The sequence below is a fragment of the Sesamum indicum genome, linkage group LG4 (assembly GCF_026168435.1).
Source record: "Sesamum indicum cultivar Baizhima isolate 11 linkage group LG4, ASM2616843v1, whole genome shotgun sequence".
NCBI lineage: Eukaryota > Viridiplantae > Streptophyta > Magnoliopsida > Lamiales > Pedaliaceae > Sesamum > Sesamum indicum.
In genome coordinates this window covers 16,360,837-16,374,306 of record NC_142660.1, presented here as the reverse complement: position 1 = coordinate 16,374,306, position 13,470 = coordinate 16,360,837, and the positions used below count along the sequence as shown (strand labels likewise).

The 13,470-nt window shown below is 32.8% G+C and overlaps 2 protein-coding genes across 2 annotated transcripts; one reads left to right on the top strand and one right to left on the bottom strand.

Annotated features, from left to right (window-relative positions):
* Positions 1 to 2,027: 2,027 nt before the first annotated feature.
* Positions 2,028 to 9,578, bottom strand: LOC105160940 (cucumisin). The gene is made up of 9 exons (XM_088879860.1): positions 9,496 to 9,578; positions 9,303 to 9,397; positions 8,502 to 8,745; positions 6,998 to 7,511; positions 6,785 to 6,888; positions 6,303 to 6,521; positions 5,479 to 5,590; positions 4,847 to 5,065; positions 2,028 to 2,729 (listed from the first exon to the last, which is right to left on the bottom strand). The coding sequence occupies exons 1-9, from the start codon at positions 9,567 to 9,569 to the stop codon at positions 2,208 to 2,210; spliced, it is 2,103 nt and encodes a 700-aa protein (XP_088735986.1). The 5' UTR covers positions 9,570 to 9,578; the 3' UTR covers positions 2,028 to 2,207.
* A 1,444-nt stretch (positions 9,579 to 11,022) lies between these two features.
* LOC105160939 (ras-related protein Rab2BV) lies at positions 11,023 to 13,240 on the top strand. Its single transcript, XM_011078479.3, has 3 exons — positions 11,023 to 11,149; positions 11,343 to 11,519; positions 12,628 to 13,240. Exons 2-3 carry the CDS (start codon positions 11,355 to 11,357, stop codon positions 13,108 to 13,110), a joined length of 648 nt encoding a protein of 215 aa, XP_011076781.1. The 5' UTR covers positions 11,023 to 11,149; positions 11,343 to 11,354; the 3' UTR covers positions 13,111 to 13,240.
* Positions 13,241 to 13,470: the final 230 nt, after the last annotated feature.

Sequence of the window (13,470 nt, the reverse complement as noted above, 5' to 3'; positions counted from 1 at the left end):
AAGTTACATGACCAAAAATTAAAATCTTATAACCAATATGATCAAAAGTAGAAAGATCCTATATTACACAACAAAAAGCGTTATGTTTCCTTTCTTGAATTTCGGCAATTTTTGGCCAACTATATGGAACCTGAATTTTTGGCCAATTATAATTTTACAATATTTTACAGATATATCATTATAAATAGTTTATAAATGGTCTTTTTTACTATAATTCACTTGAAATTATTACAGTAGAAAATTGATTTTGAGCAAACGCAGACGAAGAAGATTTTCCTGAAATATGTAAACCGTGCTTCTTGCAATTACTTTTTTTTTTCTTTTTCATATTTTCTTTAGACGTTGACAATCTTTACTCGACCAATCCCTAACATTGACCGCCACAGGCATCCAAGCGCAGTTCTCTTTAGCATGTCATGAGCATTAAAAAAAATATTCTTTTCCCAGATTATAAATAATTACAGCATAAAAATCATGATAAATCAATGCGACAACATTTGCAATGGTTTAACTATAGATAAAATATTTATCATAATTTTTAATAATAGGATAATAGCTAATATTTTTGTCTCACTTACAGAAATAATAGTTAATAATTGTTATACAGTCATAATTAATTAATATTCATCATAATTTTTATTTTTATCATGACAATTAACCATAAAAAAATATATTTCTTCCAATAGAGGCATCATAAAAAATACCAAATAACCATTTTGAATTATATAATAATAATATAAATAATATAGTACAGATGATTAAAAAAAATAATCCTACTTGAATACTAAAAATTAATACAGTGGGCAGAGTATTGAGTTTGACTTAGAATATGCCTAGTCAATTTGCGTGGTTCACCTATTTTTTTTTTGTTAAAAAAAGGAAACAAGGATTTAGACCTGTCATGTTTGAATATAGTTGTAAATAGTGTGTGGTATTAAAGTTAACGTTTGGATTTGTATTTTTAGCGTTTTATTTTGGTATTCAGAGATAGATAAAAAAAATAAAGATAAATAAGTGTGTGTTGAAGATAGATGGTATGATTGGATTTGTGTTTTGAGGTATTTTAAAATATTTAAAAATAAGTGGTGTAGGTTTGATGTTGAGATTAGGAAGATAAAAATTACTGTTCATTGTCAAATCATATTTCTTTTATATATAAATATTGTATGTTTAATATTGTATTTTCGAGAGACAAAGAGCACTGTTCATTGACAAATTACGTCTCTTTTATATTATATATATCAGTGTATATATTATATATAGAAAGTCGAAAAATAAAAAAACACACAAATAAGATGTAAAAAACACAAAAATAAATATTAAGTGTGTTTTATCTTGTCTCGAAAAATGTCCAAACATGAAACCAAACATAGCGTGTGTTTCTCAATATCAACTTAAATTCTTTTATGATGAATTACATTTGCATTTTGTGATGAAATTTTGCGAATTTTTTGTGCGCTTGCCGATTTTCATTGCAAATTTGAAAAAATTATATTTTACATCCCCCAAGCCCTTTTACAATTTTAGTTCCATTATTTTTTAATTCACCACATTACATTCCATAATTCAAAAAAAAAAATACATTTTAGTTCTAAATCTTAATTTCGTTAAATTTATGATGGCAACAACACGTTCATGGCACGAGCTCCATTAAATCTTGAGGGAACTAAGGTTGTTTCCATCAGAAATTCAACAAAATTAAGACTTGAGACCAAAATTATAATTTTTTTTTAATTATGAGAATTAGTAGGTTGAGTTAAAAAATATGAAACCAAAATCACAAAAAAGAAAAGTTAGGGGGACGGAAAATGCTATTTTTCCTTGCAAATTCGGCCATAAAATGGGATGAATATTTTCGGTCCCAAAAGTCTACCACAAATAAACTATTTTCTTATAGTATCTTTATATATATATATAGTGTGTGTGTGTGTGCATATGTTATGTTAAATAAAGAAAAAATGCACTAAAAATTGATATAGAAAATTCATCACCATGTACTAAAACTAGTCCAATTTGCAAGTCAGCCACAAGAATTCTTCTTGCGCATTCAACTCTGAACAAACACACTGCAAATACAAATCATTCATCACTGAAGTGCTCGGTGCACCCACAAGCTCTCCGACCCTTATTCCATTAATCATCAGACACAAAACAAACAAGAAAACCCACTCAAAAATCTCCAAGCAACAACCACTCATCTCAATCAATTAAGCAGCATAAGCAACAACTGGGCTCCTCACTTTGTACTCACCATCATCCCACACCAACGAGGCCGACAGCACGGACTCGTCAACGCTCGCAGTAACGGTGACAGCAAAACTTTGCTTCTCTCCCACCGATTTGAACGACAGGATGCTTGGTTGGACTTGGATGCTGAGCGCTGGCGGCGCCACCACAGCTGCCCTGTAGGTGGAGGAAGCAGAGCCGACGTTGGTGACTGTCCGGTGGAAAACGCGGCTGATGGAGGCGCCAGAGGCGGCGGAGAGTGTGAAAGATGGGTAGTTGAGGTCGTAGACGGTGGCGTTGTTGGACGCTGTGCAGGTTGTGTTGTCCCCAGTGATGAGTTGGAGGTTCTTGTTGCTGTAACCTTGGCCGCACAGGAAACTCACGTAGTCGGCTTCTTCAATGTCGTATACCAGGCCGGGAGATTTAGCCTTCAGGGGGTCTATGTGGCCGGAACCGTACGCGAATTCGGCGTCTGTGTTTGTTGCCACCCTCATCGAAGCAGCTGAAGAAGATCAATTGACGTTATATTTTTATTCATTTTGACACCGTTGAAATCCACACTAACGTACTAATTTGTTTTTAGGGTAAATTAAGTCCATAACTATTGAGGTTTGATCAGATTCTAAATATATCTATATTAAATTAAAAATTACAATTATCTTGGAATAGTAATTGGACCCGATTTTTCATGGTCTCGTCTCGAATTGGCCGAGTTTGGTACTCATATTACTGGGTCGTGGGCAAGTTTGGGTCCTAAAATATTGGATTTAGTTAGGTTACGGGTTTTGTACCGGACCGCCCTGATTTTTTTTTCAATATTTTTTATTATTTATTTATTCATGTGTAATACATTATTAATGAAAAATTATGATATTATAGGTAAATTTTTAAATAATTTTGTATATATCCAACTCTATATATAAAATACCAAAAATAAATAGTTGGATGTATTATTTATATTATATAATTTACTTTAAAATAAAAATTATGTTAAATTACCTAATTTTACAATAGTTAAACGTATTATTTGTATTATATAATTCATTTTAGATAAAATTATGTTAATTTAAATTCGATTTTGCTTATTGTCAAATTAAAAGATTAGATGAGTTTTTGGTATAAGGAAAATTATGTTAAAGTACCTAAATTTTAAAATGATATTGGTTATTGAAAAAATAAAATATTACTTGATTGTATTCTTTGTATTGTATAATTCATGTTAGATCAAAATCTATGTTAAATTACTAAATTTAAAATGATATTACTTAATAAAGAAATAAAAACTTAGTTGAGTGTATACTTTATATTATGCAATTAATTTGATATTGAAAACTATGTTAAAGTATTTAAATATATATCCAACTCTATATATAAAATACCAAAAATAAATAGTTGGATGTATTATTTATATTATATAATTTACTTTAAAATAAAAATTATGTTAAATTACCTAATTTTACAATAGTTAAACGTATTATTTGTATTATATAATTCATTTTAGATAAAATTATGTTAATTTAAATTCGATTTTGCTTATTGTCAAATTAAAAGATTAGATGAGTTTTTGGTATAAGGAAAATTATGTTAAAGTACCTAAATTTTAAAATGATATTGGTTATTGAAAAAATAAAATATTACTTGATTGTATTCTTTGTATTGTATAATTCATGTTAGATCAAAATCTATGTTAAATTACTAAATTTAAAATGATATTACTTAATAAAGAAATAAAAACTTAGTTGAGTGTATACTTTATATTATGCAATTAATTTGATATTGAAAACTATGTTAAAGTATTTAAATCTAAACTAATATTACTTATTGAAAAAATAAAATATTAGTTGAATGTATTTTCTGTATTATATAATTCATTTCAGTTAAAAAAAAAAAACTATGTTAAATTACTGAATTTAAATTGATATTATTTAATTAAAAAAAATAAAAATTTAAATCAAGCGCAATGGAACGGACTTGGTGGGGTGGGGTGGGACTGGACCGGGATTTTGATGAGTGGGACGGTTTATGGGTCCAGGATTTATGAAGCGAGGTGGGTCTCGGGTCTGGGCAAACCCACCCAGACCTGCCCGTTGCCATTACTACAATTATTCCACTTGAAACTTATTCTATCTTACATGTGTAACCCAATTCTACACGTTTTGTTGAATTTTATATGTTGATATTCTAAAAATAAATCTTCACAAAATTACAACTGTTATTTGACAAATTTCGGGGTAGCCCATTTGGATCAAACTTTGGATAAGACATGTCACTTCACCTATGTTGTACTACTTTAATGTGACAATTGTTAGAGAAAAGAGCCGAAAAGACCGCTAAACATAGCAACCGGAGGAAAACGATATAAAGAGACAAAGAAAGAAATAAAATCTGCACCCAAATCATATTATCTATTATAGTAATTTCTTGAAAATTGTGTTTATTTTATTTTCTTTCTATCTAAAAGAGTGAGGGTATTTAAATGAGTTGTATACTTTTTTATTTGAGTCGGTAATATTTACAATTCGATCAAACTTCAAGGGGTCTGTATATAATTTACTCAATTTTTTAACTATCAAAAGAAAAGACATTGTGGAATTAGCAAGAGCTCTCGGGAGAAATTGTAGTTACCAGTGGTCATTAGAGCAGATTTGATGGCAGATGGAGACCATGTAGGGTTAAAGGATTTAACGTAAGCAGCTGCCCCAGATGCATGAGGGCAAGACATTGATGTTCCTGAAATAATGTTGTATGGTACAACTCTCGGATCATCAGGATATCCAGTCACAGTAGTGGCCTCTGACCATGCTGCAAGAATATCTACTCCAGGTGCAGTAAGATCAGGCTACAACAAAACAAAATTTGAAAAAAAAAAAAAGAAAGATGATCAAGATTCAAGAATAGAGTAATGAGAGGAGAATTACGCTTTTAGTTCTTAAATAATTATTTATCGAACTTCAATTCCCGAATTATTACCGCTTATATTTTTGGTCCGTAAATATGTATTTTTTAAACTATTAGAATTGAATCCGTTGATTGACCGTTAAATCAAACAAAAATTCTGAGCAGGAAAAAAATCATCTGATTCAGGACAAAAATGACCAGAACTATAACAAATATACCAATTTAGGGACCAAAACTATAAGTTGTAATTATTTAAAAGTTGAAATTAATAAGTGGTATTGTATAGAGATCAAACAGTGGAATTCTTCTGGTAATGGAAGGTTCAGAGTATCATAGTCATAGTCGAAGTTCCACCTTGAGAAGGTCTGCTGTAATGGGATTTGGGCCCCTTGAAGAGAAGGAGACAACAAAGGGTGCCAATGTGTCGTTAACCTCAACACTTTTGAAAATGGTTGCTGTTGGTTTGCTGCATCACCACATTTCATTACCAAATTAGACTACCTTAAACTTTGATCATCTTAGAAAATGTGGTTAATTGCATTTTACCCCCTTATAAAAATATTAATAGGTATAGTAGCCTCATGAATTAAATAAAAGGACAATTACATCTACACCTTCTAACATACAGTCTATATTACATAAATCATACATATATTTCTTGAAAATTATGCATATACCCTCTAAAAATATCAAAATCATTTATACAAACAGTTCATATTTTTTTTTAAAATGACACGTATACCCACATAAACATAACACAAATACCTTGCTTTTTGGCTGTCATGAGAGGTGTTTGTAATTACATAAAAGGGAAAAATGCAAGCAACATCTTTATGATATTGTAGATGAACAGATTACCCCTTATGAATTTTTTTTTTAGCAATATATCTCTCTGTATTTTTAAAAATGCAACAATTTATCCCCTTATATTTTTTAAATGAAGTAAAGAGGTAAATTGCTTTATCTTAAAAAACACAGGAGAGTAAATTGCTATTATTTTTTTTATAAGGGGTAATTTACTTATTTACAATATCTTAGGGAGATAAATTGCATTAAATCTTACATAAAAGATACGAAGAATTTGTGTAAATAGATCATAAATAAAAGGGTGGAAATATAATTATCCCTAAAATAAAGTAAAAATGAGATAAAAAAAGAAAGGGGGGTATGAATCAAACCTTGTTCCGTTAATGTAACCGTGAACTTTGTCGCCATCATCGTTTCCTAAATAAGAGGCTGGTAGTGGAAAAGAGAAGGCAAAATCTCTGAAGTAATCGTCGTGCATTATAGTTCCGGCTGCACCCGCAACTGTTGCTGGTTCTGCATCATTCAATCCGTCGCAAAGCACGATGGTACCCTCTACCAATTTTGGGTCCAATGAATCGAATTCGCAGTACCTGCATTAGTGTGCATTGTCATTATATTTATGTTGTCAATTTCTAAAGTAAGAACTTTGTGCTTAATTCTTGTCACTAATAATTATGTTATGTTAAGATCAATATATACATATATATATATATATTTGTTGTCGTTTAGTGTTCATCGTTTATATATGGTAACTCTAAAATTGATACTTGATATTTTATTACAGTACTCTGTTACTGCAATATGAACAGTAGAACATGTATAAAATCAGCAGTGAATGTTGTCTATATTTTACCTTGATGTGGAGTTGTCATAACCTCCTGCAGTATTGGGCACATTCCCACCATAGACTAATGGGTAACTTTCATTTTCCAGCACAAATGTGTTTACTGATACTCCCTGGATCAACATTCAGACAAATTTAGGATACAAGTTCAGACACTCTTATCTAATGATCTTCGTTTCACTGTACTTTCAAGAACCAATAAACAGTTTAATTCCCATTTACCACATAGGATTCGTTGTTGCCGAGCTGCACATTGGTCAGGAACTTCCTGTCTATGGTACTGGCTGCAACCGAAAGGGACCAAGGCGAAAAGTTGACGATTGATGCAGAGTCCGGCCCCGAATTACCAGCAGAATTTGATGTGAGTACCCCATTTTTCATGGCATGGAACGCACCGATGGCAATGGGGTCTGCAAAGTAGTCAGAAGGGAAGAACCCGCCTACCGAGATAGATATTATGTCGACTCCATCAGCGATAGCATCATCAAACGCAGCAAGAATGTCAGCATCTGAGCAGCCATCCGACCAGCAGATTTTGTACACTGCAATGCGTGCAGATGGCACACCTCCACGAGCTGTTCCTGCACCAAGACCGTATAAGTTGGCACCATAAACCAGGCCACCGGCTGCTGTGGATGCCGTGTGCGATCCGTGCCCCTCCGAGTCTCGAGGAGATGGAAAGTCAGGTGGACTGATAGTTCCTTCACTGTGGTAATACCTTGCTCCTATAATTTTGCTGCAAAAAATCACTAGTACTTAATTATGGGAATGTAGCAATTGAAGAAAAAGTTAGATGGACGTGGGATGAGATTATAGAGGAATAATTAAATAAGCGACAACGAAAAACTCCAATGAAGCCCTTCGACCCTATGGTCAACACTGACGATGCAATCATAAGTATGAGCGAAAACGTCACCATACCATGCTTGCAAGTTTAACATTAGCCTATATAAGAGATTGCAAATAGAGAGCTCCTATGCTTTGGCGTTTAGGCGAACAACGGCAAAACTATATTTTCGTCCAGTAGGATAGGAGGATCTATATAATCGATAATTTATTTTACCTTATTCTAAAATATTCTGAAAATTGAATTTTTTCGACATGTTTAGTCCCATAAAACAACTTTAGTCAAAATATAAATCGCAAAACATTATGCACGTGACCATTATTTTTCGACAAAAAGGGGTTTTTGGTATAAATGTGACAAAAAATTGAAATGTAGGTACCAAAAGTGTAGACCTCATGTATCTTGTGGAACCGACAATTTTGGGGCAAAATTGCATTTTTCGTCCCACATTATAGGAAGGTCTACACTTTTGTCCCAAAATTAGATTTTTTAGACAACTTTAGTCCCAACAACCACTTTTCGTCATAAAGTAACAGTCACTTGCAGGACACGCTATTTGTTGCCTATTTTTTTTTTATGGAAGTTGGGCTATGAAACTAAATGTGTTGGAAAAAATCCAATTATGAGACCATTTTAAAGTTTGCGTAAAGCCAAGGACGAAAAATATCGATCCCTATCATGTGGGACTAAAAATGTAATTTTTTCGGCTAACAAATATAATTATTTTTCTGCATTTGATTGTATAACATCACTTCAGTTTAAAGAAAAAATAGAAATAGTTACGTACATTGATCATAATCAATGTGTAATGGACTAGGGGCAAGATGTTGAACTTTTTAAGAATTTTGGTGCATTGTTAAGAAGGGGGCTTGGGCTTACTTGTTACAAGTGAAGTTCGAAGAAGACTGGCAGGTGCCCTTCCATTTGGTTGGTGGAGCACCAAAGTCTTTGTCGTCGAAACTGGGGGATTCAGGCCAAATTCCAGTATCAAGCATTCCTACAATCACATCGCTCTCAGTTTTCGTTCTTTCAGCTGCCACGGGAAAGCCCATGAAGTCCCATGATCTTGTCGTGTGCAGTTGTTTTTTTGTGCTTGGAAACACAGACACCACCCCCTCCAAACCTGATCAGTTGTTAATATTTACAGAGATAAATCAAACCATCAATGTCAGAAAAGAGATCAGCTGCATTCATATATGTACATGAAAATAAAATGGTCCACATTGAATTTTAACCTACGTAAAAACGTTAATAGGTACAAAATTCTTCCGAACGAAAAAAAAACAAGAAAATGGCCGCACGAGCTTTGAATTTTAAAAGAAGAAGTTCACCGCCTCTCACATCACAAGGTTGCATGACATGCTGATGTCTGTTTTTACGGGGACTTTTCGTCTATATATTAATGTTTTGACGGGAAAATTGCATTATTAGTACCTTAATTATAAGATGTGGCAAATTTAGTCGTCTTGGAGAAATTAGTCAGATATTACAAATCTGGCTAGAATTTGGGGCTCACACGAGGCCTACATGCCAATTACTAACCAATTTTTGCCTTAACGTGTCAAATTTTTTTAATTGTAAGGCTTAATTATCAAATCAGAACAAATTAAATTGCAATTTTTCCTGGTTTGATAGAAAACCTGCTGCATTTAATCCGAAAATAATACGCTAAATACTCACTAGCAATTTTAGTCTTCTCCTCCTCAGTGAGCTTCGCAACAAATCCGTTGAAGCTTCTCTTGTAGCTGTAGAGCCATGATTCCGACGCCCTTTTGCTGAATCCATCACACAGTACACAAACTATGAGTTACTTATTTCAAACTATCAAACTCATTTCTTAGTTCCAAGAATTTCATTTAGTATCCGTAATAACCTTCCTATGGTTGCTTGGAGCATGCTCATGTGCTGTGCCGTTGCCGAGAACTCGCCTTTTGGACGATCACCCATGTAGACGACGTATACCTAGAAATCAAAACACTTAAATTAGTGTCAAAGACGATCAAATCAACCAATGTGAAAAAACTGAAGTTATTGACCACGGTTAATCAACTTTTGCCATGATGGAATTTTTGGCCACATTTTTCCTTGTCGACCGTGATAATTAGCCACGAGAGAATGTCACGTTTATTACAGCAAGAAAATGCATTAATGGACACTTAAATGGAAAATGACAATATCCATATAAGAACACCAATTAAAGGCAAACATATAATGCAATCAATGGAAAACTGTAGCATGATAAACATGTCTATATATGCCTTTTCATCAGTGCCATCATGAGCGTCCCCACTGCAGCTGATACACAAAGAACAAACGAGGGTGATCAGCAGAAGAGGCCATGCAGGAGAAATTCGAGTAGTAGTCATCATGGCTTCTAAGCAAGATAGAGAAGTTTGTTTGCGTTTGAGGTACAACGTTGGTGTTTTTCATGCATGAATATTTATAAGGGGGAGATCTGAATGTGTGCTCCTTTGGGTTCTCAAACTACGATGTTGTTAAACCCGCCGTGGTTTATATGAAGCTGTCGACCAAAATCCGGCACTAACAAAGTACAGCAATGTGATTTTGTCTGTTATCGCATGGAACAAGAAGGAGAGGACATGAAATGTGGATATGTTGTTTAGATCATTTATGAGAGAGAATGAGAATATTATTACATGCCCAAGATATGAACGAATGATTCATTAACATAAAATTTAAAATGAAAGAGGTTTTTAACATAAAACAGATATTTAATTACTTCATCATCATATTTATTGTTCATATTCTTATATGCATTAAGACAAAACGCCATCTTAATTAGTACATAATATCATTAACTTTGACCAAATTTTCACTGGAACAAAAATTACTATTGCATGTGATTTTATTGGCTATGAATTAAAATCATAGTAAATAATTATTATTGAGCACGATTAAATAAAAATCGATGCAAAACTTAATTTATTCACCATAAAAACTATTATATCATGGCTTAAATATTTTTTATATGGTTTTTAGCTATGTCAAAAGTATTAGCAATACTAGCAAAAATTACAGTCAACTATCATTGTGTGATCGTAATCAATGATTTTTTATTGTAATTACAGATAATTTACCATGATCAAATATCATATTTCTTATGATATTTGAACCTAACCCCCAATCCCCCACCCCGTCTCTCTTGGAATGATAAGACAACCAAAAATTGAATGATTTTTTGTAATACCAAGATCAAGGGTTGCCGATCTATTTACTTCATGACTTACGACAATTGTTGCTGATCTAAAGATAGTGAAAGGACAACGCCATATATAGCTCTCAAGTCTCCACATATAAGAATCATCAGTGAAGGACCGTTTAAATTCCTCTTAAATCGGTTATTCTGTTTATTTTACTTTTTTTTTTCTTTTATTGTTAAGTTTCTAATTAGGCACTTGAATTTAGAAATTGTCTCTCTCTCTCTGTCTCTCTCTCTCAAACCAAGAATTAAAAATCCATCTTTGAAATTGGCTATGATTAACCATACAATAATTGGTTAATTAGTGGTGAGTTTTTGCCCTTAATCATACATACTTTTTGTTCATTAATTTATTGAAAGAAATCTAAACAAGAATATGAGAAAAAGAAATGAGTCTAAGGAGCAGGCATGTTTGTTTCTTACCAATTTAATGATCAGTTCCCTCATCTGTCTTATGGTGGGTAGGAAATCATTTTGATTTTTGGTTTCTAATTGTGCAGAGGGAAGAAGCAATGGCGTATAAGGTTGATCACGAATATGATTACCTGTTCAAGATTGTCTTGATTGGAGACTCGGGTGTCGGAAAATCCAATATCTTGTCCAGATTTACACGTAATGAGTTTTGTTTGGAGTCCAAATCCACCATTGGTGTTGAGTTTGCAACAAGGACTCTCCAGGTTTGCTTCCATGCATCTCTATCTCAAAATATGACTCAACTTTCCTCAACATGTCTATTGTTTACATCAATGTATGAAAATCTTTTGTTAGGTTCAATTTCGTGCATATTTAAAAGAATGAATGTTTTATGGTTAAGAATACATGATCGTTGATCAGTTTGATGTAATGGTTTGATTAGTAACGTACAATAAAGGTAAATTACAATAAGTTTTTCTTTTAAAATTTGACGTAGTTACGAATACTCTTTTATTGTTTGAAAAATTACTGATACTCCCTATATTTGATGCAATTATATATTCTCGAATAGAGGTTGAATATGACAACTTAATTTGGCCTTATTGTATTTTTTTAAAAAAATTAAAAAAAAAAGAATCAGACGAGATGGATGGAAAAAATTTTAAAATTATATAAAAATTGTTCAATTAGTCCATAATTTTTTTTTTGAAAAATAAGTAAAATCAAATTTATAATCCACATGGACGTTTTGGTCAATTTACTATAAAAAAATAGATGGAAAACTAATGGAGACTAACGGATTAGACTAGTTATTAGACGGTCGTTAAAAATAGGAGGTATTTGTATTTTTTTAAATAACAAGGAGGTATTTGTAATTTTTTTAATAACAAGGAGGTATTTATAATTTTTTACCAATGAGAGAATATCCGTAATTATATCAAACCTAAAAAATAATTATTATAATTTACCCTAATATTATTTATATTTTCCTAGAAAGGAAAAAGGAACAACATAAATTGATGTCCGCATCTGAATACTTGGATCATGAAAATTTCAGAACTCAAAGAAAAAGGACCCTTAATTGTCTTCTACATTGGATTTCAATTATGACATATGAGTGGATGTCCAAGTGAAACTACAAATACACATGGAGGATGTTTTGGGTGAATAGTTGTCGTCTAGACCGACCTAGACAAATTTGAATAAATCATATTATAAGTGGAATGCGATCACTGTGTGATTGGTATAAATTCAGGAAAAAAGAGGAATCACATAATTTGATTCAATCGTGAATTGTTAATAACTTAATACCTATATCAATTCTAACTTAAATAACAAAAAATAATTGATAACGCTAACACATTCATGTAGGTGGAAGGTAAGACAGTGAAGGCGCAAATATGGGACACGGCAGGGCAAGAGCGATACCGTGCCATCACAAGCGCCTACTACCGCGGTGCAGTAGGGGCACTAGTCGTGTACGATATGACAAAACGGCAAACGTTTGAGAACGTGCAGCGGTGGCTGAGGGAGCTAAGGGACCACGCAGACTCCAACATCGTTATCATGCTCGCGGGTAATAAGTCAGACCTGAACCACCTCCGAGTGGTGACCGAGCACGATGCACAAGCGTTTGCTGAGAAAGAGGGCCTCTCCTTCCTTGAGACCTCAGCCTTAGAGGCTCATAATGTTGAGAAGGCATTTCAGACTATTCTATTAGATATATATCAGATCATAAGCCGGAAAGCATTGGCAGCGCAAGAAGCTATCGGCCAGATTCCCGGCCAAGGCACCACTATCACTGTTGCAGAGCCCAACAACATGGAAAAGAAAGCTACATGTTGTTCTAATTAATTTTGAGTCAAAAGAAATGGACATTATGAACTAAAATATAGTATATTTTTTGCACTAGTTAATTGATTATTAGAGAGTAAAATCATGTAAAATTTTGTATGGTTGTTTATGTTATATATAGGAACATATGTATAGATGAATAATTCAATTTGTTCTTTTGTGGGATGAAAATGTTGTTCCAATTTTTGTGACTTCTTGGGTAGTTAAATTTCTACTTTAGGCAATCCCTTGATGTTTTCAATTAATTCATTTGGGATTTGTCATATTATTTCCCTTTTTCCTATCTTATTTTGTATCGGTTATAGTTGAAATTTAATAACGTTTAACCTTAACTAATTATGTACACATTGTTAGTTTGAC